The following is a 24,388-nucleotide window of genomic DNA, read 5'->3' as shown; positions in this document are numbered from 1 at the left end:
ACACTTCTGGATGGAGGCCCCACTCGCCGGCATACACGTCCTGACGACTGAGAAAGTCTGCTTCCCAATTCAGGACTCCCGGAATGAATATTGCCGATATTGCCGGTAGATGGCGTTCTGCCCAACGTAGAATCCGTGAGGCTTCCTTCATTGCCAAACGGCTTCGAGTGCCGCCTTGATGATTTATGTAAGCCACTGTGGTGGCGTTGTCCGACTGTACTTGAACAGGACGGTTCTGAATCAAATGCTGGGCTAGGTTCAACGCATTGAAGACCGCCCGCAATTCCAGAATGTTGATCGAGAGGAGAGATTCCTCCTTGGTCCACCGACCCTGCAAGGAGTGCTGCTCCAGCACCGCGCCCCAACCTCTTAGACTGGCGTCTATCGTCAACAGGACCCAGTTAGATATCCAGAAGGGACGGCCTCTGCACAATTGTCGGTCCTGGAGCCACCAGAGCAGCGACATACGGACCTCCGGAGTCAAAGAGATCATGTGAGACCTGATCCGGTGAGGCAGGCCGTCCCACTTGGCTAGAATCAGCTTCTGGAGGGAGCGAGAATGGAATTGAGCATACTCCACCATGTCGAATGCTGATACCATGAGGCCCAGCACCTGCATTGCCGAATGTATCGACACTTGCGGACGAGAAAGGAAGCAACGAATCCTGTCCTGAAGTTTCAGGACTTTCTCCTCAGACAAGAACAACCTCTGGTTGTGAGTGTCCAACAGCGCTCCCTGATGCACCATGCTCTGAGCAGGGACCAGTGAGGATTTCTTCCAGTTGATGAGCCACCCGTGGGCTTGTAGAAACCGGACCGTCATATCCAGATGACGCAGGAGAAGAACTGGGGAATTTGCCAGGATTAACTAGTCGTCCAGATACGGCAGTATCCTGATCCCTTGACAGCGGAGTACCACCGTCATCACCTCCATAACTTTGGTAAAGACTCGCGGAGCCGTTGTTAAACCAAAACGTAACGCCCAAAACTGGTAATGGAGGTTGCCAATAGCGAACCTCAGGTATTGTTGATGTGACACTGCTATAGGAATATGCAGGTAAGCATCCTGTATGTCCAGGGTGTAAAAGCCTAATATATATCCTATATAAAACACGCTAAAAGGTTAAAAGACTCAGTACGCTATTAGAGTAAGTGGTACCGTAAGGGTACGTACTCAGCGTAGCGGACGCTTAGCCGTGGACGAGACGCACGAGCGGCACGTTCGCTCACGGCTTAATGCGTAAAGGCAAGCACGCTATAGGCTGCCGACCAACGTAATGATACGCTATCAGTGTAGCGGACGCTCGAGACCATGAGGAGATCACGAGCGGCGCTGACGCTCACAGAGTTAAAACTTTGTAACAATATCCTAAACAATGTACTTATATTGTAAACCTTTGTGCAGTGATAAGGTGTAAATGCAACACAGTGTAACCTTGTTAGTTAGAAAGCTGTATGAGCGATTCTTACGCTCTGAGAACCCTTTAGCAATATAATAAACACTCAAATACCGGTCTAAGGGTCTAACACCTTTTTAAGGGAATGAATGAACGTTCAATTGCAAAAGAATACACAATACAAGTTATACACTACCAAACTAACATAAAATACCTAACCGAGTTACTACACGTTAAAATACAACAAAGACACAATTACATGTAAGGGGGAAGGAGAGAGAGAATGGCTTACAACAAAATAGGAGATAAATATGGTTGCAGAGAACTTACGCACAAGGGGAACAATCGCAAGCGCCTTTCTGGATATCCAGCTCCCGATTATCAGTGATGAGAACCGTTGAGAAGAGTAGAGAGCTGGCCCAGATCGGCTTGTCTTTATATACACTTACACACAGTACAGTACAATGGTCCCTACATTCTTATTGTTCATTGGACACAGGAATTCGTCTCTGCATTATAACAAAAGGTCATAGGTTGGTTCATACAGGTGGGCTGTGACTATTTCAAACTGCTCAGGTGGGAGGGAAACTGGGTTTCCCGCCGCATGGGTAATAAAGTGCAAATATAGTAAATGTCCATAAACTTCTTATGTCCATAACTCTGCGCACGAGCGAGTAATCCGCTTCAAACCAACACCGGAATATTGCTAATTATATTCTCTTCCGATGGATACTAAACACCACTGTGTAACCCCTGTCTGACCCTTCGTATCAAACAAAGAGGAATCTCTCCGTCCCCGAACATGCTATATTAACTAAACTTTCAGATTCTATCAAAGGGACCATAATCTACAAAATACATTATATGACTAAATTATGTTATGATTGAATCGCCCGCTAGACGCACACAAACTCTACCGTAAATGCGCATACCGCGCGACCGCGAGTATACGCACGCACGGGAGAGCTCATGCTCGTGCAGCGTGCACACGCATGAGGTGCATATATGGCAATATGCAGAGTGATATTTTTCTGACTTTGACAAGGGAGACCATGTAGTCCCCAGGTTCCAAGGCCAAAACTATAGAGCGAAGGGTTTCCATACGGAACTTAGAAACCTTCACAAACTTGTTCAGTGCCTTAAGGTTGAGAATGGGCCGGGAGGACCCATTCGGTTTCGGGACTAGAAACAGCGGAGAATAGTACCCCCGGCCCCTCTGAGCAAGAGGCACCTGTACTACGACGACTCCTGTATCCAGGAGGGTCTGTACCACCGAATGCAGAGTTTGCCTTTGTCTGGTCCGACGGCACGTCTGTCTGGCAAAATCGATGAGGGGGTCGGTTATTGAAGGCTATGGTGTAACGTCGAGTGACGACTTCCCGTACCCAGGCATCTGAAGTGGTCTTCAACCGTTCCTGGGTATACCCAAGAAGCCGGCCCCCCACCCTGGGATCCGTCAGGGGGAGGCCCGCCCAGTCATGCGGCAGGCTTATCGGTCTTGGCTGCTGGCTGACGGGCAGCCCAGGCTCTTTTGGGCTTCGGCTTACCAGGTTTGGAAGTGCGGGCCTGCTTATGGTACGCCTGACCTTTTGCTTTACCTGAAGGACGAAAGGGGCGAAAGGACGTGCCTTTGGCCTTCGACACAGAAGGAGCTGTATTAGGCAGACAGGCAGTTTTGGCAGTAGCCAAGTCAGTCACTATCTTATTTAAGTCCTCCCCAAACAGAATATCTCCCTTCGAAAGGGAGTACCTCCAGGGTTTTTCTAGAGTCCAGATCCACAGACCAGGATCTCAGCCACAATATCCTGCGAGCCAGGACTGACGTAGTAGAGGCCTTGGCTGCTAGGATACCGGCATCAGAAGCCGCCTCTTTAATATAGCAAGAAGCTGTGACAATATATGACAAGCATTGTCTAGCATGGTCAGAAGAGATTTCAGCTTCTAACTCCAAGGCCCATGCTTCAATAGCCTCTGCCGCCCATGTAGCTGCAATAGTGGGCCTTTCTGTAGCACCCGTGAGGGTGTAAATCACTTTTAGACAACCCTCTACACTTTTATCAGTAGGCTCTTTTACAGACGTGACGGTAGTGATAGGTAGAGCTGAGGAAACCACCATCCTAGCCACATGCGAGTCTACTGGAGGAGGCGTTTCCCAATTCTTAGACAGCTCTGGCGCGAGGGGATAGCGAGCCAGCATCTTCTTTTGAGGCACAAACTTCGTACCCGGGCTTTGCCAGGGTTCCTGATGTATATCCACTAGGTGGTCAGAGTGAGGTAAAACTTGTTTAATCACCTTCTGACGCTTGAACCTATCTGGTTTCTTAGGAGGAACGGATGGCTCGGGATCATCCGTAATCTGCAGAATTAACTTAATAGCCTCCAAAAGATCAGGAACATCCACATGTGAACTACCCTCCCCATCAGCCATATCTGAGTCAGAACCTGTGGGGTCAGTGTATGTGCTGTCTTCATCAGACGAGATGTCAGTGACAGCAGTGGATTGTGAGGAGATGAGTGCTCGCTTAGAGGACCTCTTGGACTAAGGCGAGCGTTGGTCAGACTTTTTAGTAGTCAGGGACTGGTTCAACTTCTTTAATTGAGCAGATAAATCGTCCGCCCATGGGGGGTTAGCTGCAGGGACCACATACGGTTGTACCGGCATTGGGGGTCCCATAGGGGGTGTTAGTTTATGCAGAAGCGTGGAAAAAGCGGCCCACGGAGTCAGTATGTGCCTCCGTTGCCACAGTCCCACTGGGGGGCAAGGAGCCCCCAGAACCAGAGCCCACAGCTGCTATATTCTCCCCATATGTGCCTGTGGCTTCAGCAACACCAGCAGTGTGTTCAGCCCCAGAACCATTACCCTCAGAAGCAGACATGATATAACTTGCAGTAAGAGGTAACACAGTACAATTATTAGCAGCACTATATCCCTAAACCCAAACCCCTGCGCAGTGTAGTCAGCACCAGCAGGGATAAAGGAGAGATATGGTGACTAAATCACAGAGAAAAATACGTAATACAGTATATCTTTGTGAAAATCCTATATAAGATAACACCTGACGCACCAAGCCCCCTCAGGTTATAGAATATAGGGATAGCAAGGTAGAATACTTAAGTGTCATGTAAAGGCACAGCGCTGACAACCAGGCGGCTTTACATAGGAGGATTTGCCCAAGCAGTCCCAGGAATAGTGAACTGAGGAATAATGGCGCCGCAGACACTGACAGGGAGTGAGGAAAAGACAGATATGCAGCTCCAGGGCGGGAACACTTGCTAGAAATGGCGCCCTGGGGCTGGGGGAGGGGCTTTAGGTCTAAGCCTTATCCCCCTTGCTGGCAAAACCACCGGGTACTGTGGGCGATATTAAAATCGGTTTTAAGAGAAAACCTGACCTGCGCCCATGCCCTGGTGATCCAGTGGGATCGCCTGTATCCACAGTGTCCACCGCCAGCGCGCGAGGCCTGCCTCCCACTGTCCGCGCCAGATCGCGATAAAGACCGGGTCCCGCGAGCGGGACCCACTTACCACCTCCCGAAGCGCGGCCACGCGATCCCGGAGAGCCTCAGCCATGTGTCCCTAACATGAAGAAAACCGGAGCCTCCGCTGTAGGTACCCGGCAACCAGGGCTCGGGAGTGTACAGCGCCGCTGGGGAGAGCTGGAGCTGCAGCAGTGAATGTCACTAGACATTTATCACCGCTGCTGCCCTTGAAGTCTTCACTTTTTACCTTATAAAAAGCTTTTCTCAGTGCTGCTTGGAGCAGCCCCTCTGTTAAGTGCCTGCTTACTGCAGCACCAACTGACAAACTGAGCTCCTGTGCTGGGAGGCGGGGTGATACAGGAGGCGGCGCTATGCATCTTGGGAAGAAGGTCAAAGCTTTGAGCCTGTTGGTGCCTCGGATAAAGATCCTACTCTACACCGCATTGTCCAGACTTGTGGAGCCCAGTGTACCCCGCAGCAGAAACAGCAGCAATACTAATAGCGTCCATATCTGAATTAGGCCCTGTATCCGTTTTCCTTAGGTGTTGAGTGAGCATGCCGGCGCGGGAATGGTCAAGCGTTTCCTCAGATGACAATATTAAAGAGTACTGTTGTCTATACCAATTGTAGCTACCATGTTGTGCTGACGTAACAATAGGAATGCCAATAACCAAATCAATAGCAACTGGGGATGAGGTATTTGGTGGTAACAAAGCCAATTCATTACATTACGTCACTGGTTTCTAGACAATTGATAGGCAGAAGTCGTGTAAATATGATTAAGACTTAAAAAAGTGGCTGCCTACATTGTCAGTAGGAGATGCTTTAAATAGGAAATCAAATGACCAACATATCTGATAAATAAATGACCACTTACTATGTGTCACTATTCATCAACTTAAGAATATACTAGGCTTAAATTAATAAAAATTCATTATAAGGTCAGCGCAAAACACAGCCGCAGGAGAGATTAGGAGATCACCTTGATGTGCACTGGTAAGATGGGTCCATGGACCACGACAGCACATATCCAAATAAAAATCGGTGCTGTGAGCGGTTTTATTTAATATATATCCTACCGATACTAATTGTAGATAATAAAATTATTGGAAAGCGTTAATGCCATAGAACTGCTAATTGAAAGTGTAGTCAGTTACAGAAAAATAACAGTAACGCATCGTCACGAAGCGTGAATCTTAAATATACACACAGAAAAAAAAAAAACAATAAACATTACTTTATTTTTATTTTTATTTTTTTTAATCTTAAACAAGTCTCCAGTTCCCTAAACTAGCTGGCCGGCTCAGATACATGTTTGTTCAGAAGGAGGAAGGGAATAGTGTTACTTTGAAAGATCGCTGCTCAGACGTTAGATAATTGTGTCCAGGTTTTGGAGGCATCATCAAGTCGTGGCCATTAAAAATAATTAATAGGAAGCCTGGTTCTTCGTGTCTGGTGCGTTGTGCTTCTGCTTGGCAGTCGTTTCAGGGCTGATGGGAAATGGCAGCAATGCCAGAACTGTAATGTTTATTAATCAGTGCAATAGATGGGTGTTGGTCTTGTACTTATCCTGCACTATATAATAAAGATGAATATTACATGCTTCGCCAATTGCACACTATTTAAAAAAAAATTAAATAATAAAGAATTTCATCTTGAAAGCAAACATCATTGGGGTTTTATTGTGCCAGTATTATTTCGGTTGCAGTGTGACAATTTTGTATGTTATTGTGCAGCCGCAGGGAAGCGGCTGTACAATACTGCCAGGTAATATGCTAATGCAGCGGGAGGCGGCCTCTTGCCTGCTTCCGTGATCCGCTGTTGCATCTGAAGACGCACCGTCTGTCATCCGAGCCAGATTTCTGTCGGGTCTGCAGCAGAGGTCAGTAAGTCTGTGTCGCCAGACACAGGCACTGACTTCAGCATGACTCCATTTTGAGGAACAGACCCGATGCCAGCCCTTTTCCTCCCCCAAACGCCCTCAGCCCATCAATCAGCCTGGGGCTTATGGGGCACTGCGTGTGAGAACGCATGACCTGTAGTGTACACATGCGAAGAACGGGTCCCACAATCAGACTTGTACGCTAGCCACTAAGTTAGCGTACAAGTGTAAATCAGGCTCTTGGTCCGGCACGTTTTTACAAGCTACGGCCCTGTAACTAGTAAACTAACCATAATGTTAAGAGATGAGTTTCCAACTTCAGATATTCACTGTCATATTTCATGCACTGCGGAATAAATTGGCAGTTGGAAATAAATGACGAAGAATAGCCCAACAGCACATGCCAGACCATGATTATAGGCATATGAAAATGTGTCTATCACCAACTGCTGCTAACAAGGTCTAGGTTTACTTGATTTGCACACACTTCTCTTTTCATGCGCACGCTGATGTGTTAGAGGAAAATGTATTGATCACTATATAATGTAAGCATTTCACAGCTTTAGATCATTTTTTGGCTGACAGCCCATAGCAAAGGTGGTATTAAATCAAGGGTATATAGAGATCAGTCATATGCCAGCACAATGGGGACAAATTTGAGTTGGGAGTAGAGTAAAACAAAGCAAGTAATGGTGTACCATAATAAAACCATGTGGCACCGCACAGTAGGCCTATTCAGATGTGGTTCTGATCTGGTAATGCAGCATAGTATAAGTAGACGCCTCCTGCATGCATTAGTGATCCATGCTACGTCCTAGCGGAGCAAGCAAGCCAGCCGCTCCCGCACTGGACAAGTGGCCAGGAAATCTTTGACTATGGAGTCCCTGGCCTCGGCACTCCCCCACCAAAGTGCAGAAGACACTCCTCCATTTTGGGAAACAGCTGTCGTCGCCCCCTCCCCACATCCAAATGGCTGCAGACTGTCAATAAACGGACGTCTACAGCTGTTCTGCTTCTGTACTTTGCGACATGGGCAGCAGATTCTTCAGGCTCTGAATCAGACCCGTGGAGCAGATGTAATGTGCAGAGGAGATTTAGACCTGGGAGGGGGGTGACCAAACGCAGATTTGCAGTAAACTGCAGTATAATAAAGCTGGCCAGCATTTGTGAGCTACATGCAGAAGCAGCCAGTATTTACGTACATGCAAACATAATAAATGTATTTGCACACCTTGCAGCATGGTCTGTCCAGATGCAATGTTACTTGCTCATTTTGCTTTGCTCCTGACTCAGAATCAGGCCCAATAAGTGGAAGTTTCAAAATCCAGTTCTGAAGGCAACATGAGTATCTAATGGTCTTGAGAAGGAGATCTTATGTTTTGCTTAGGTGAATGTGAATTCACCCCCATTCATTTCTCTGTTGCATTAAAGGGAAGTCAAAAAGTGAGACATAATTGTTCCTATTGTTACCCAAGCAGGAGGGAGGATGTCATGCTTGGGACTGCTAGACACAGACACATTAGGGGATGCACCAGATCATAGGTAACACATTTCGTGGGGCTGATTCAATTGCAGGCAATGGCAGAAAGTGCACATATATGCCACATTACAGCAGCTCTCATAGTATTTTTATATGCAACCCTATGGAGCTGAGAACAAATACCTGCAATTTTCAGGGAGAGCTCAGAGTGATTTGGTGTGCCACTGCTGGCATTTGCACGCTGTCGCAACAACACAATACCCAAAACTGAACAGACATCTTTGTAATTTGTCTTATATCACATTATATGAACAGCAACAAAACCGTATACTACACAGCTGCATCTGGCGGCTAAGACGCAATCAGGGGATGCTGCTCTCTGTGTTTAAAAGACACACTCTGTCTGCCTGTTAGCCACCAGGCCTACTGCTGTAGTGTGCAGCTGCAGGTGACTGGACTACTTGCAGCCATGGAAACTGTGCAGAAGCCACTCAGCCCAGCCTACCTCTGCTGTCCTCCTATAGAGCTGCCTTTTCCTAGGTGATTGAGGCTGGAATTCGAGACATAAGTCTATTATCGGTTTAGGACTAACGGATTGTAGGGAGACTAAGGTAGTTAATCTGGACACAGGGGGCGGTATGTAATGAAGTCCAAGGTCGGCGGTCGTGCGGGACGCTGGCCGAACTCTAGCTTTTTTGAAAGAGGCAATCATGTACAAGGCATGGTTTAGCCTTGTACATGATTGCTCCTTTAAAAAAAAAAAAAAGTCAGAGTTCAGCCGGCATCCTGCACGACCGCCGACCTCGGACTTCATTACATGCCGGTCAGGTTGTAATCATGGCCATGGGACTGGAGTAGGCATGAAGGTGGGTCTATATTATAATGCCACATGAGATCTGGGGGGAGTTTTTTTTTATATCACCAGAGTTCAATGTGTAAGAGGTGTACGCATTATAATGCCACCAAAGGTGTGGTGTTTGTATAATATTAAAGGAATACAATAATGCTGTAAACTACACTGATCAAAAAAATAAAGGGAACACTTAAACAACACAATGTAACTCCAAGTCAATCACACTTCTGTGACATCAAACTGCCCACTTAGGAAGCAACACTGATTGACAATCAATTTCACATGCTATTGTGCAAATGGAATAGACAACAGGTGGAAATTATAGGCAATTAGCAAGACACCCCCAATAAAGGAGTTGTTCTGCAGGTGGTGACCACAGACCACTTCTCAGCTCCTATGCTTTCTGGCTGATGTTTTGGTCACTTTTGAAAGCTGGCGGTGCTTTCACTCTAGTGGTAGCATGAGACGGAGTCTACAACCCACACAAGTGGCTCAGGTAGTGCAGCTCATCCAGGATGGCACATCAATGCGAGCTGTGGCAAGAAGGTTTGCGGTGTCTGTCAGCGTAGTGTCCAGAGCATGGAGGCGCTACCAGGAGACAGGCCAGTACATCAGGAGACGTGGAGGAGGCCGTAGGAGGGCAACAACCCAGCAGCAGGACCGCTACCTCCGCCTTTGTGCAAGGAGGAACAGGAGGAGCACTGCCAGAGCCCTGCAAAATGACCTCCAGCAAGCCACAAATGTGCATGTGTATACTCAAACGATCAGAAACAGACTCCATGAGGGTAGAATGAGGGCCCGACGTCCACAGGTGGGGGTTGTGCTTACAGCCCAACACCGTGCAGGACGTTTGGCATTTGCCAGAGAACACCAAGATTGGCAAATTCGCCACTGGCACCCTGTGCTCTTCACAGATGAAAGCAGGTTCTCACTGAGGACATGTGACAGACGTGACAGAGTCTGGAGACGCCAAGGAGAACGTTTTGCTGCCTGCAACATCCTCCAGCATGACCGGTTTGGCAGTGGGTCAGTAATGGTGTGGGATGGCATTTCTTTTAGGGGCCGCACAGCCCTCCATGTGCTCGCCAGAGGTAGCCATTAGGTACCGAGATGAGATCCTCAGACCCCTTGTGAGACCATATGCTGGTGCGGTTGGCCCTGGGTTCTTCCTAATGCAAGACAATGCTAGAACTCATGTGGCTGGAGGGTGTCAGCAGTTCCTGCAAGACGAAGGCATTGATGCTATGGACTGGCCCGCCCGTTCCCCAGACCTGAATCCAATTGAGTACATTTGAGACACCATGTCTTGCTCCATCCACCAAATGCACCACAGACTGTCCAGGAGTTGGCGGATGCTTTAGTCCAGGTCTGGGAGGAGATCCTCAGGAGACCATCCGCCACCTCATCAGGAGCATGCCCAGGCGTGGTAGGGAGGTCATACAGGCACGTGGAGGCCACACACACTACTGAGCCTCATTTTGACTTGTTTTAAGGACATTACATCAAAGTTGGACCAGCCTGTACTGTGTTTTTCCACTTTAATTTTGAGTGCGACTCCAAATCCAGACCTCCATGGGTTAATAAATTTGATTTCCATTGATAATTTGTGTGTGATTTTGTTGTCAGCACATTCAACTATGTAAAGAACAAAGTATTTAATAAGAATATTTCATTCACTCAGATCTAGGATGTGTTGTTTAAGTGTTCCCTTTATTTTTTTGAGCATAGTATAAAATATTACTTACACATAAGTTATAATACTGTGTATAGAGATTGCGTGGAGGCAGTGTACGCATCTGATAAACAAATCGAGCATGAAGTCCATATTACAGTTTCAGTGCGGCTGTGCCAGAGCGTGTGTTTTCCAAGAGGAACTTTTTATTATCATAAAGGCAAGGTTAGGCAATTTTTTTTCTATCCAGAGTAAAAGTAAATAATTGGTGTTTTCAAATAAATTAAAATCGCTCTCCATACAGAGTTATAGTAGAATTGAAATAAAGACAATTTAATAACATGCAACACAAGAAATATAAATTGGTCACTAGAATGCTCTCCGTGTTGTACAGAGCTCACTAGAATGCTCTCTGTGTTGTACAGAGCTCACTAGAATGCTCCCTGTGTTGTACAGCGCTCATTAGAATGCTCTCCGTGTTTAACTCAACTCAACTTCAGTTAACCATAGGAACCATGTTTTCACCCTGCAGTGTTTCACAATACATGTAATTAAGAATGACACACCATCCAATTAGTGACTTTGTAAGTTATTTTCCCCCAAAATCTACGTTTATTTTCTTTAAATAATTAATAAACAACCTCCAAAAGCAAGTCATTTTTTTAAATGAAGACTGTCTTGCCTTTAAGTGCATTAGCGCTTTAAATTAATAGTCGGGAGGTATTTATCAACATTAAATAACATTACTTACTTGTATAGGTAGTATTCTCCTAGTTCAATTTCTTCTTTGCATTTAATATTGTCAATAAACTGAAGGAAATGAAAAACAAAAACATTTTGAACTAAATATCGTCAGTGACTGACAGCATAGCAAATCAAAATAAGGTATCCCTTATCCAAAATGCTTGGGACCAGAGGTATTTTGGATATCGGATTTTTCCGTATTTTGGAATAATTGCATACCATAATAAGATATCATGGTGATGGGACCTAAATCTAAGCACAGAATGCATTTATGTTTCATCTACACCTTATACACACAGCCTGAAGGTAATTTTAGACAATATTTTTTATAACTTTGTGCATTAAACAAAGTGTGTGTACATTCACACAATTCATTTATGTTTCATATACACCTTATACACACAGCTTAAAGGTCATTTAATACAATATTTTAATAACTTTGTGTATTAAACAAAGTTTTGTGTACATTGAGCCATCAAAAAACAAAGGTTTCACTATCTCACTCTCACTAAAAAAAGTCTGTATTTCGGAATATTCTGTATTTCGGAATATTTGGATATGGGATACTCAACCTGTAATAAATATTCTAAAAATACTGTACTTCTTGATAAAACAGCAATTAGCTCTGGATGATTTCATGTAAATTAAAAAATAAAAGCAGATATTCCCTGCAATCCCAGAAACCTTATATCACACATGCAAAAATTCAGTTAATTTCATGTATGTGCAAAATGTTGTTCATATCTAGTAAGACTGAAGAAGCAAAATCACTACGCAAGAAAATGCCATCCAAATCAATGAAAGAAAACAGGATTTTAATACCTACGGGTGAATCCTTTTCTCCTAGTCCATAGAGGATGCTGGGGTCCACTTCAGTACCATGGGGTATAGACGGATCCACAGGAGCCATGGGCACTCTAAGACTTTTTCAGAGTGTGAACTGGCTCCTCCCTCTATGCCCCTCCTCCAGACCTCAGTATAGTAAATGTGCCCTGGGAGACGGACATTTAGAGGAAAGGATTTACTTTTTTAGTTAATGGTGAGATTCATACCAGCTCAAACTTCAACCATGCCGCACACATGGCATTCAACACAACACATGCCAACGGGCATGAACATTACAGCAACCGTGCTGAAACATTTTTAATAAATTAACAACTGCAGGTAAAGTACGCACTGGGCTGGGTGCCCAGCATCCTCTACGGACTAGGAGAAAAGGATTTACCGGTAGGTATAAAAATCCTGTTTTCTCATACGTCCTAGAGGATGCTGGGGTCCACTTCAGTACCATGGGGTTATACCAAAGCTGCAGTATGGGCGGGAGAGTGCGGATGACCCTGCAGCACCGATTGACCAAACTGTAGGTCCTCATCGGCCAAGGTGTCACACTTGTAAAACTTAGCAAACGTATTTGCCCCTGACCAAGTAGCTGCTCAGCAAAGCTGTAATGCCGAGACCCCCCGGGCAACCGCCCAGGACGAGCCCACCTTTCTAGTAGAATAGGCAGTCACCGAATTCGGTACCGGCAATCCTGCTGTGGAATGAGCGTGCTGAATCGTACCTCTGATCCAGCGCGCAATAGTCTGCTTAGAGGCAGGACACCCAATCTTGTTGGGAGCATACAGGATAAATAGCACCTCTTTTTCTTATCCGAGCCGTTCTGGCGATATAGATTTTCAAAGCCCTGACCACATCCAGAGACTTTGAAGCAGCGAAGGTGTCAGTAGCCACTGGCACCACGATAGGTTGGTTTATATGGAAAAAAGAAACCACTTTTGGAAGAAATTGCTGACGAGTTCGTAACTCAGCCCTATCTTCATGGAAAACCAAGTAAGGGCTCTTGTGAGACAAGGCCCCTAACTCAGACATCCGTCTTGCGGATGCCAAGGCCAACAGCATGACCACTTTCCAAGTGAGAAATTTTAGCTCTATCTCCTGGAGAGGTTCAAACCAATCCGACTAAAGGAATCATAACACCACGTTAAGATCCCATGGTGCCACAGGAGGCACAAATGGAGGTTGAATGTGTAGCACCCCTTTCACGAACGTCTGAACTTCTGGAAGGGAGGCCAATTGTTTTTGAAAGAAAACGGACAAAGCCGAAATCTGGACCTTGATTGAACCCAATCGTAGGCCTGCATCCAAACCCGCCTGGAGAAAATGGAGAAAACGTCCTAACTGACACTCTTCCGTTGGAGGCTTCTTGGTTTCACACCAAGACACATATTTTCTCCAAATACGGTGGCAATGTTTAGACGTTACTCCTTTCCTGGCCTGAATAAGAGTGGGAATGACTTCTTTGGGAATATCCTTTTGGGCTAGGATCCGGCGCTCAACAGCCATGCCGTCAAATGTAGCCGTGGTAAGTCTTGATACGTGCACAGCCCCTGCTGCAGCAGGTCCTCGCGGAGAGTAAGAGGCAAAGGATCTTCTATGAGTAACTCCTGAAGATCTGGATACCAAGCCCTCTTTGGCCAGTCTGGGACAATAAGGATTGTCGAACTCCTGTTCTTCTTATTATTTTGAGAACTTTCGGAATGAGTGGAAGTGGAGGGAAGACATACACTGACTGAAACACCCACTGGGCCACCAGTGTATCCACTGCTATTACTTGAGGGTCTCTCGACCTGGAACAATATCTCTGAAGCTTCTTGTTGCGACGAGACGCCATCATGTCTATTTGAGGAATTCCCCAAAGACCTGTCAACTCTGTGAAGACTTCTTGGTGTAGGCCCCATTCTCCTGGATGGAGATTGTGTCTGCTGAGGAAGTCTGCTTTCCAGTTGTCCACATCCGGAATGAAAATTGCCGACAGAGCTCTTGCATGTCTTTCTGGCCAGTGGAGGATCTTTGACACCTCTGCCATTGCCGCTCTGCTTTTCGTTCCGCCCTGACGGTTTATGTACGCGACTGCTGTTACATTGTCTGACTGGATCTGTACGGGTTGATCTTGAAGAAGATGCACCGCTTGTAGAAGGCCGTTGTAAATGGCTCTCAACTCCAGAACATTTATGTGAAGACAAGTTTCTTGACTTGACCATCTTCCCTGGAAGCTTTCCCCCTGTGTGACAGCTCCCCAGCCTCGGAGACTTGCATCCGTGGTCACCAGGATCCAGTCCTGAATCCCAAATCTGCGTCCCTCTAGTAGGTGAGAACTGTGTAGCCACCACAGGAGCGAAATTCTGGCTTTGGATGACAGGATTATCCTCTGATGCATGTGTAGATGGAATCCGGACCACTTGTCCAACAGGTCCCACTGGAATACTCTGGCATGGAATCGGCCAAACTGTATGGCCTCGTAGGCTGCTACCATCTTTCCCAACAGCCGAATGCATTGATGAATCAACACTCTTGTTGGTTTCAGGACTTGTTTGACCATTCTCTGGATTTCCAGAGACTTTTTTACTGGAAGAAATACCCTCTGTACTTCCGTGTCCAGTATCATCCCCAGAAAGGACAATCTTGTCGTCGGTTCCAATTGTGACTTTGGAAAATTTATGTTCCAACCGTGATGTTGAAGTATTGTCAGGGAGAGAAAGAGAATATGTGAGCGCTCGGAGGGGATGATAATACAACGGCTGCTGGTTTTGTAAACATACAAATTAGTTTATTGGTAAAATAGTATTTCTAAAAGATAGATAAACACTGGATGGCTGGATGCCTTTACATAGCATGTGCACAATTAGAAATAAAAAATAAATAAAACATATATATAAAATACAAGACTGTGTCCTAGGCCTCAGAACTTGCTGGTAATTAGACACAACTTAATGTGTTAGTTATTTGCATGCAAAAGCCGGCTGTTAGATGGCTGTAAAAAGTTAGTGCATATTGAGCTCAAGGTGCAAAATTGAGAAAAAGGCTGATAAATACTTGTAAAGCCTGTTAATACTTCACCAATATAGAACTGGTATGAGGAGAGTTCAGTAGTAGGCTTAGGGTGATGCTAGCTGAGCTGGGTCCACCTGTCTCCCGTCCGTAAGCCTTACTTGATTTACTGACCAATTGCGTGGCCGACCGCTCTGCGGCGGTTCCCTGGGGCAAGTCCTACCGTTGGTGGTGCAGTGTGCTGGCAGCTGACACTGGGCCAGGGTGGGACGGAGAGCAGAGAGTCCCACGTGCAAGTCCTGGGTAGCAGGGGACGCTGTAGTGCCGCGTTCCGCGACTTCCGGGTTTGGGGCTTCCGGTTGCGTTCCACAGTCGTATGAGTCACCTGACGCGTTTCTCTGCCTCCAAAATGGGAGGTTTCATCAGAGGTACCTCTGATTAAACCGCCCATTTTGGAGGCGGAGAAACGCGTCAGTTGACTCATACGACTGTGGAACGCAGGTGGAACGCAACCGGAAGCCGGAAGCCCCGAACCCGGAAGTCGCGGAACGCGGCACTACAGCGTCCCCTGCTACCCAGGACTTGCACGTGGGACTCTCTGCTCTCCGTCCCACCCTGGCCCAGTGTCAGCTGCCAGCACACTGCACCACCAACGGTAGGACTTGCCCCAGGGAACCGCCGCAGAGCGGTCGGCCACGCAATTGGTCAGTAAATCAAGTAAGGCTTACGGACGGGAGACAGGTGGACCCAGCTCAGCTAGCATCACCCTAAGCCTACTACTGAACTCTCCTCATACCAGTTCTATATTGGTGAAGTATTAACAGGCTTTACAAGTATTTATCAGCCTTTTTCTCAATTTTGCACCTTGAGATCAATATGCACTAACTTTTTACAGCCATCTAACAGCCGGCTTTTGCATGCAAATAACTAACACATTAAGTTGTGTCTAATTACCAGCAAGTTCTGAGGCCTAGGACACAGTCTTGTATTTTATATATATGTTTTATTTATTTTTTATTTCTAATTGTGCACATGCTATGTAAAGGCATCCAGCCATCCAGTGTTTATCTATCTTTTAGAAATACTATTTTACCAATAAACTAATTTGTATGTTTACAAAACCAGCAGCCGTTGTATTATCATCCCCTCCGAGCGCCCACATATTCTCTTTCTTTTTCTGTTTAGCACGGTGGGTACCCAGGTCCACCATTGTGGGCAGCCAGAAGGGAGATTAGTACCTCTTTGAAAAATTATACAAATTATAATACATTTTATATATAAAAACAATACTGTTTTTTCTTTTTCTTATTTCTTTTTATTATTTTTAATTAATCAGCGCCCACATCCATTTTGTGGATTCCCCTTCCTATTGTCAGGGAGAGTGCAATATTTTGCACCAGCTTTTCTCTGGACCTCGCTTTTAACAGGAGATCATCCAGGTACGGAATTATATTGACTCCTTTCTGTCGATAGAGAACCATCATCTCCGCCATTACCTTGGTGAACACCCCCGGAGCCGTGGAAAGTCCAAACGGCAACGTCTGAAATTGGTAATGACAATCCTGCACTGCGAATCTCAGATAAGCCTGATGCAGAGGATAAATGGGAACATGTAAGTAGGCATCTTTTATGTCCACTGACACCATGAATTACCCCTGTTCCAGACTGGAAATCACTGCCCTCAGAGATTCCATCTTGATCTTGAACCTTTGCAGGTAGAGATTCAGATTTTTCAGGTTTAGGATTGGTCTGACCGAGCCGTCCGGCTTCGGAACTACAAAATAGGCTTGAATAAAACCCTTCTCCTTGTTGTGACAAGGGAACCAGGACAATGACTTGATCCTGACACAATTTTGTATTGCTGCTGCTACTACTTCCCTGTCTGGAAGAGAAGCTGGTAAGGCCGATCTGAAAAATCGGCCTGGGGGAAAGTCTTGAAACTCTAGTTTGTACCCGTGGGATACAATTTGTAAGATCCACGGGTCCAGGCCAGATTGAACCCAGACGTGACTGAAAAGTTTCAGACGTGCCCCCACCTGAGCGGACTCCCGCATGGGAGCCCCAGCATCATGCTGAAGATTTGGCAGAAGCAGGGGTTGATTTCTGCTCCTGTGATCCCGGAGGCGCTGCAGACTTTTTTCCTTTTCCCCTTCCTCTACCCGCAAAAAAAAGGGGAACCTTTACCCTTTTTGTATTTATTGGGCCGAAAGGACTGCATCTGAGAGTGATGTGTCTTTTTCGCCGGCGCAGGAGCATACAGCAAGAATGTCGACTTACCTGTGGTAGCCGCAGAGACTAAAGCATACAGCCCATCTCCAAACAAGGCCTCACCTTTATACGGGAGAGCCTCCATATTTCTCTTGGAATCTGCGTCAACATTCCATTGGCGAATCCACAATGCCCTCCTTGCTGAAATAGCCATGGTAGCAGCTTTTGATCCCAAAAGCCCAATATCTTTCATGGCCTCTAGCAAATATGCAGCAGCGTCTTTGATATGACCCAACGTTAGGAGAATCTCGTCTTTATCTATTGTGTCAATCTCTGATGACAAGTTTTCTGACCATTTTTCACCCACGCACAGGCAATGGTAGGTCTGAGTAGTGTCCCATTGGCCACATAAATAGATTTTAACGTTGTCTCTAACTTGCGGTCTGCCGGCTCCTTTAGGGAAGCCGTCCCAGGCGCAGGGAGAATCACCTTTTTGTTAAACGTGACAGGGCACTGTCTAAAACGGGGGGGGGGGGGGGGGGTGACTCCCACCTTTTCCTCATTATGATAACCATATGTGTTCTGTACAAGATGCAGCTTTCAAATTACCACAGCAAGTATCTTAATCTAAGTACATAAACTCTGAAATATTGTTCACTTACAGAAGCCACACATTTGCCTTTAGTGCACAGTCTTGCAATCTCCATAGAGAAAACACTTTTTTGGCCATTTTGAGCTGACCTTATTTCTGTGTCAGAAGGAATAAGAAGACTAACAGTATTTCCCTCTGAAAAAACAAGGTCTAATTTGTGTGGGGACTCCATAAACCAATTACAGATACTGATGTGACCAGTTCAAAAAGTGCCAAAATAGACCCAGCAGAGTGGTGAGAAAACTTTCAGTGTTTTGGAGCAAATAGTCAATTGTCATTTGCTCTCATTCATTACCAGATTTTCATTCCAACCAACCAGATCTGGCAGATAATCTGCCAGATAATTGTATAGTGCAGTGGTTCTCACCCTGGGGTGCCTCAGGACACTTGCAGGGGTGCCATGGGTTGGTGGTCCAGGACCAATTCAAATTATTTATGGTCAATGTAATAATAGGCAAAACCAGTGCTGGTGGCTGCCAATCAGAATATATGTGGACAAACAGAAGCAAATCGTGTCTGCCACCACACAACTGTACGTACGGTTGACATATACACACAATTTACTTCATTTAATATTTATCAGTAAGAAACTTAGGGGTGCCGTGAAAAAAATTCTGATACTCTAGGGCACCATGATTCAAAAAAGTTTGAGAACCACTGGAAAAGTGTATGCCCAGCTTTATATTTGATATTACCTAAACGTAAACAGTACAATTTTCTTACCCGTTCCATAATAAGGGAGCTCACTGGAATCTTCCGTTCGTAGCATTTTTCCATATGCGTTCCGAGATCACCTTCAAAGACAAACAGTTCTTAATGTAGATATACATATAGGCAAAGACAAAAAGTACTAAATAAGTAACCAAGTGCAAGAGAGTACAGAAAATGTATTATTAATGTAAATGAAGGAAGCAGAAACTTTGAGACACAAACTAAAAGTTCAGTGAAGAACATTTTTATCAATTTGAAAAGACATTTACGTTCCTGAAGTGGCTGAAAACCAACTAGAAGGGTTGCAATACTGAAACTGGTATATAACAGAATGTATATCTGGCAACAAATAGGTAAGGAGGTCCGCTTGCAATAAGAGAAAAAAAAAAAAACGTGAGCCAATTGCTCAGCTTGAATATCAAACAATTGGGACTCATCTGATTTGGCAACCTGTAGTGTGTGTACAAACTGACTGATGATCATCTAGCTGGACTTGGGGTCAGCCCATAACTGGTCACTTTAACTAATGCAGGGTTTCAAAAGGACATCGGTAATGAAAATGTAGCATAGATCTGACCTGTAGCTAATGCCGCAGCTGATGGGCGTCCTATTGAATCTGCTGTTGTGCATACAAAGACGCACTATCAGTGGACCATCAGCCAGGCCATTGGACCTGCCTATGGTAGGCACAGAATGTTTGTGGGTACAAGGCCACCGGTGTGAGTGGAACTGCATCTTTAGACGCAGCTGCTGACAACACACCCAAAACCGCCTTAGTCCCCGCCCATTGCAACTGTACGGATCTCCATGCTATTCCGATCTGCACCGCCTGGCTGTAACCATCCGGACGCATACGCAGTGCATCTCAGATGTATGAGCACAGAAACCATTGCGCAATAGCGTCTGATGGTATCTATGTGTCCACCTCTAATTCACCCCTTCTGTATGCTCAGAAATAATCCTTCTGAAACATGAATCTTATAGTCCGTACTGTATATGTGTATTAAGTCACAAGCATTTGGGTGTCTCCTAGCTAATTCCTAAAATCCTCGGAATCGATAGTATTATGATATGCATTATAAAACTATGTATATATAGAGCAGATTTTCCGCAGTAAGACCACTGAGATCACGGTTTGAGACGCTATCACACTGCAACCATTCAGTCTGTTGTGCATGCAGACAACAAGGTCAAACCTCACGGTATTCACAACATTGGGATTGATCCGAGAAGTGACCTTGCATTAAGTGAGCTAGTAAGAGAGAAATAGCCAGCAGCCTGGCCTGTAGTATCTTCTGCAGAGGGCACACACTGGAATGAGACAGATGGAAGAGTAGCAGGAAGTGCATATCCCATTCATAACTCACATACCAATTAAATCCATCTGTTCCTTCCTTCAAACTGGTAATGAAACCATAGTTTGTTTGAAAAGAGGCCATAATTAGACTCAGACCATTCATGTCCATGATCACCCTAATCAGGAAGAAGCTTCCAAATTATAATTCAGTCTGGTATTAGGTTTAAAGATATGCACATGGTTTATCCTTTACACCAGAGGATACAGATTTGCTGTATCACATCAAAACAGTGTTGGTAAAGCCCTGTACGCACTGGGCAACATACCAGAAGATATGAGCCATAATCTTTTTTTTTTTTTAAAGATCTATCGTTCATATCGTCCAGTGTGTATGGATGAACGATGCGCGCACCCGTGGGTTGTTCTCGTTCACCCATAAGCAAGCAAACATGCAGCTCAATGTTAACTATATCTTTGAGTTGCATGTTTGGGGAGTGCGGGGGATGACGTCACTGAACAATATCGTAAATCGATTTCTGCTGCGGAGTACACTGGGCTCCACAAGGAATGGACAATGGGGTGTAGAGTGGGATCTTGATCCGAGGCACCAACAGGCTCAAAGCTTTGACTATTCCCAGAATGCATAGCGCTGCCTCATATATCACCCCGCCTCCCAGCACAGGATCTCAGTTTTGTAGTTGGTGCTGCAGTAGCAGGCACTTAACAGAGGGGCTGCTCCAGGCAGCCCTAAGAAGAGCTTTTTTTCTGAGGAAAAAAGTGAAGACTTCAAGGGCGGCAGCAGTGTTACATGTCAGTGGACATTCACGGCTGCAGCTCCGGCTCTCCCCAGCGGCGCTGTACACTCCCGAGCCCTGGCTGCTGGGTAACTACAGCAGGAGGCTCCGGTTTTATTCTTGTCAGGCACACACGAGGGGGCTCTCCGGGATCGCGTGGCCGCGCTTTGGGAGGTGGTAAGTGGGTCCCGCTTTCGGGACCCGGTCTTTATCGCGATCCGGCGCGGTCAGTGGGAGGCGGGCCGCGCGCGCTGGCGGTGGACACTGTGGCAGTACAGGCGATCCCACTAGATCACCAGGGCATGGGACAGGTCAGGTTTTCTCTATAAACCGTTTTATTAGAGCCTGCAGTACCCGGTGGTTTTGCCAGCAGGGGGATAGAGCTTGGACCTGAAGCCCCTACCCCAGGGCGCCATTTTCTGCAAATGTTCCCGCCCTGGAGCTGCATATCTGTCTCTCCCTCACTCCCTGGCAGTGTCTGCGGCGCCATTATCCCTCAGCTCACTGTTCCTGGGAATGCTTGGGCAAATCCTCCTATGTAAAGCCGCCTGGTTGTCAGTGCTGTGACTTTACAAGACACTTAAGTATTCTACCTGCCTTTTTTAGTCAGTGTTAGTTAAGAAAGAGTGCATTTAGTCATGGTTTCCTAGTACAATTACCCTGTGATATACATCCAGTTCTTACTGTGTACTGTTATATCTATTGTTATATAGCTGTGTAAGCTAGTCCAGTGCAGTATTATTGTTAGTAATAACCTCTGCATTGTACAAACTGTGACTATTTGTGTGTGCATTTGATAGCTGAGTGGTGTCCATTTCGTATCTTTCACTCAACCTGCTATCCCTATATTCTATAACCTGAGGGGGCTTGGTGCATCAGGTTTTATCTAATATAGGATTTTCACAAAGATATACTGTTCTACGTATTTTTCTCTGTGATTTAGTCACCATCTCTCTCCTTTATCTCTGCTGGTGCTGACTACACTGCGTAGGGGTTTGGGCTAGAGGTATCATGCTGCTGACAAATTGTACTGTTACCTGATACTGCAAGTTATATCATGTCTGCTTCTGAGGGTAACGGTTCTGGGGCTGAACACACTGCCGGTGTTGCTGAAGCCGCAGATACCTATGAGGAGAATATAGCAGCTTTGGGCTCTGGTTCTGGGGGCTCCTTGCCCCCCAGTGGGACGGTGGCAACGAAGGCAAATAATTACCCGCTGTGGGGCGCTTTTTCAACGCTTCTGCATACGCTAGTTCATAAACTAACACCCCCTATGGGACCCCAAATGCCGGTACAACCGTTTGTGGTCCCTGCAGCTAACCCGCCGTGGGCGGACGATTTATCTGCTCAAATAAAGAAGTTAAACCAGTCCCTGACTACTAAAAAATCTGACCGTCGCTCGCCTACATCCAAGGGGTCCTCTAAGCGAGCGCTTGTCTCCTCACAATCCACTGCTGTCACTGACACCTCGTCGGATGAAGACGGCACTTACACTGACCCCACAGGTTCTGACTCAGATACGGCTGATGGGGAGGGTGGTTCACATGTGGATGTTCCTGATCTCTTGGAGGCTATTAAGTTAATTTTACAGATTATGGATGATCCCGAGCCATCCGTTCCTCCTAAGAAACCAGATAGGTTCAAGCGCCAGAAGGTGATTAAACAAGTTTTACCTCACTCTGACCACCTAATTGATATACGTCAGGAACCCTGGGAAAACCCGGGTACGAAGTTTGTGCCTCAAAAGAAGATGCTGGCTCGCTATCTCCTCGCGCCGGTGCTGTCCAAGAATTGGGAAACGCATCCTCCAGTGGACTCACATGTGGCTAGGATGGTGGTTTCCACAGCTCTACCGGTCACCACAGTCACGTCTCTAAAAGAGCCTACGGATAAACGTGTGGAGGGTTGTCTGAAAGCGATTTACACCCTCACGGGTGCTGCACAAAGGTCCACTATTGCAGCTACTTGGGCTGCAGAGGACATTGAAGCATGGGCCTTGGAGTTAGATGCTGAAATCTCCTCTGACCATGCTAGACAATGCTTGTCTTATATTGTCACAGCTTCTTGTTATATTAAAGAGGCGGCTTCTGATGCCGGTATCCTGGCCTCGCCGGATATTGTGGCTGAGATCCTGGTCTGTGGATCTGGACTCTAGAAAAACCCTGGAGGTACTCCCTTTTAAAGGGAGATATTCTGTTTGGGGAGGATTTAAATAAGATTGTGGCTGACTTGGCTACTGCCAAAACTGCCTGTCTGCCAAGTACTGCTCCTTCTGTGTCGAAGGGTAAAGGTACTTCCTTTCGCCCCTTTCGTCCTTCAGGTAAAGCAAAAGGTCAGGCGTACAACAAGCAGGCCCGCACTTCCAAACCTGGTAAGCCTAAGCCCAAAAGAGCCTGGGCGGCCCGTCAGCCAGCTTCCAAGACAGATAAGCATGCCGCATGACGGGGCGGGTCTCCCTCTGGGGGATCCCAGGGTGGGGGGCCGGCTTCTTGGGTATACCCAGGAATGGTTGAAGACCACTTCAGATGCCTGGGTACGGGAAGTCGTCATACGAGGTTACGCCATAGCCTTCAAAAATGACCCCCTCATCGATTTTGACAGACAGATGTCCCGTTGGACAAGACAAAGTCAAACACTCTACATTCGATGATACAGACCCTCCTGGATACAGGAGTGGTAGTACAGGTGCCTCTTGTGCAGAGGGGCTGGGGGTACTATTCTCCGCTGTTTCTAGTCCCGAAACCGAATGGGTCCTCCCGGCCCATTCTCAACCTCACGGCATTGAACAGGTTTGTGAAAGTTTCCAAATTCCGGATGGAAACCCTTCGCTCTATAGTTCTGGCCTTGGAACCTGGGGACTTCATGGTCTCCCTGGATATACAGGATGCTTACCTGCATGTTCCTATAGCAGTGTGTCATCAGCAATACCTGAGATTTGCGATCGGCAACTGCCATTACCAGTTTCAGGCGTTACCTTTTGGTTTAACAACGGCTCCGCGAGTCTTTACAAAAGTCATGGAGGTGATGACGGTGGTACTCCGCTGTCAAGGGGTCAGGATACTGCCGTATTTGGACGACCTGTTAATCCTGGCAAATTCCCCAGAACTTCTCCTGCGTCATCTAGATGTGATGGTCTGGTTTCTGCAAGCCCACGGGTGGCTCATCAACTGGAAGAAGTCATCCCTGATCCCTGCTCAGAGCATGGTGCATCTGGGAGCACTATTGGACACTCACAACCAGCGGTTGTTCCGGTCTCAGGAGAAAGTCCTGAAACTTCAGGACAGGATTCTTTGCTTCCTATCTCGTCTGCAAGTGTCGATACATTTGGCGATGCAGGTGCTGGGCCTCATGGTGTCAGCATTCGACATGGTGGAGTACGCTCAATTTCATT

General features: G+C 46.3%; 1 protein-coding gene across 1 annotated transcript in view; it reads right to left on the bottom strand.

The window, feature by feature from the left end:
* MRPS27 (mitochondrial ribosomal protein S27) overlaps positions 1 to 24,388 on the bottom strand; it is a 278,880-nt gene that overhangs the window by 208,498 nt on the left and 45,994 nt on the right. The window contains exons 3-4 of the mRNA XM_063963882.1: positions 18,919 to 18,989; positions 11,515 to 11,573 (exon numbers count right to left, since the gene is read on the bottom strand). Of these exons, the coding sequence (XP_063819952.1) occupies positions 11,515 to 11,573; positions 18,919 to 18,989 (130 nt within the window). The remainder of the gene's footprint in view (positions 1 to 11,514; positions 11,574 to 18,918; positions 18,990 to 24,388) is intronic.

The sequence above is a fragment of the Pseudophryne corroboree genome, chromosome 1 (assembly GCF_028390025.1).
Source record: "Pseudophryne corroboree isolate aPseCor3 chromosome 1, aPseCor3.hap2, whole genome shotgun sequence".
NCBI classification, from domain to species: Eukaryota; Metazoa; Chordata; class Amphibia; order Anura; family Myobatrachidae; genus Pseudophryne; species Pseudophryne corroboree.
Note: the sequence above shows the minus strand (reverse complement) of the source record. Positions and strands in the feature narration are given on the sequence as shown.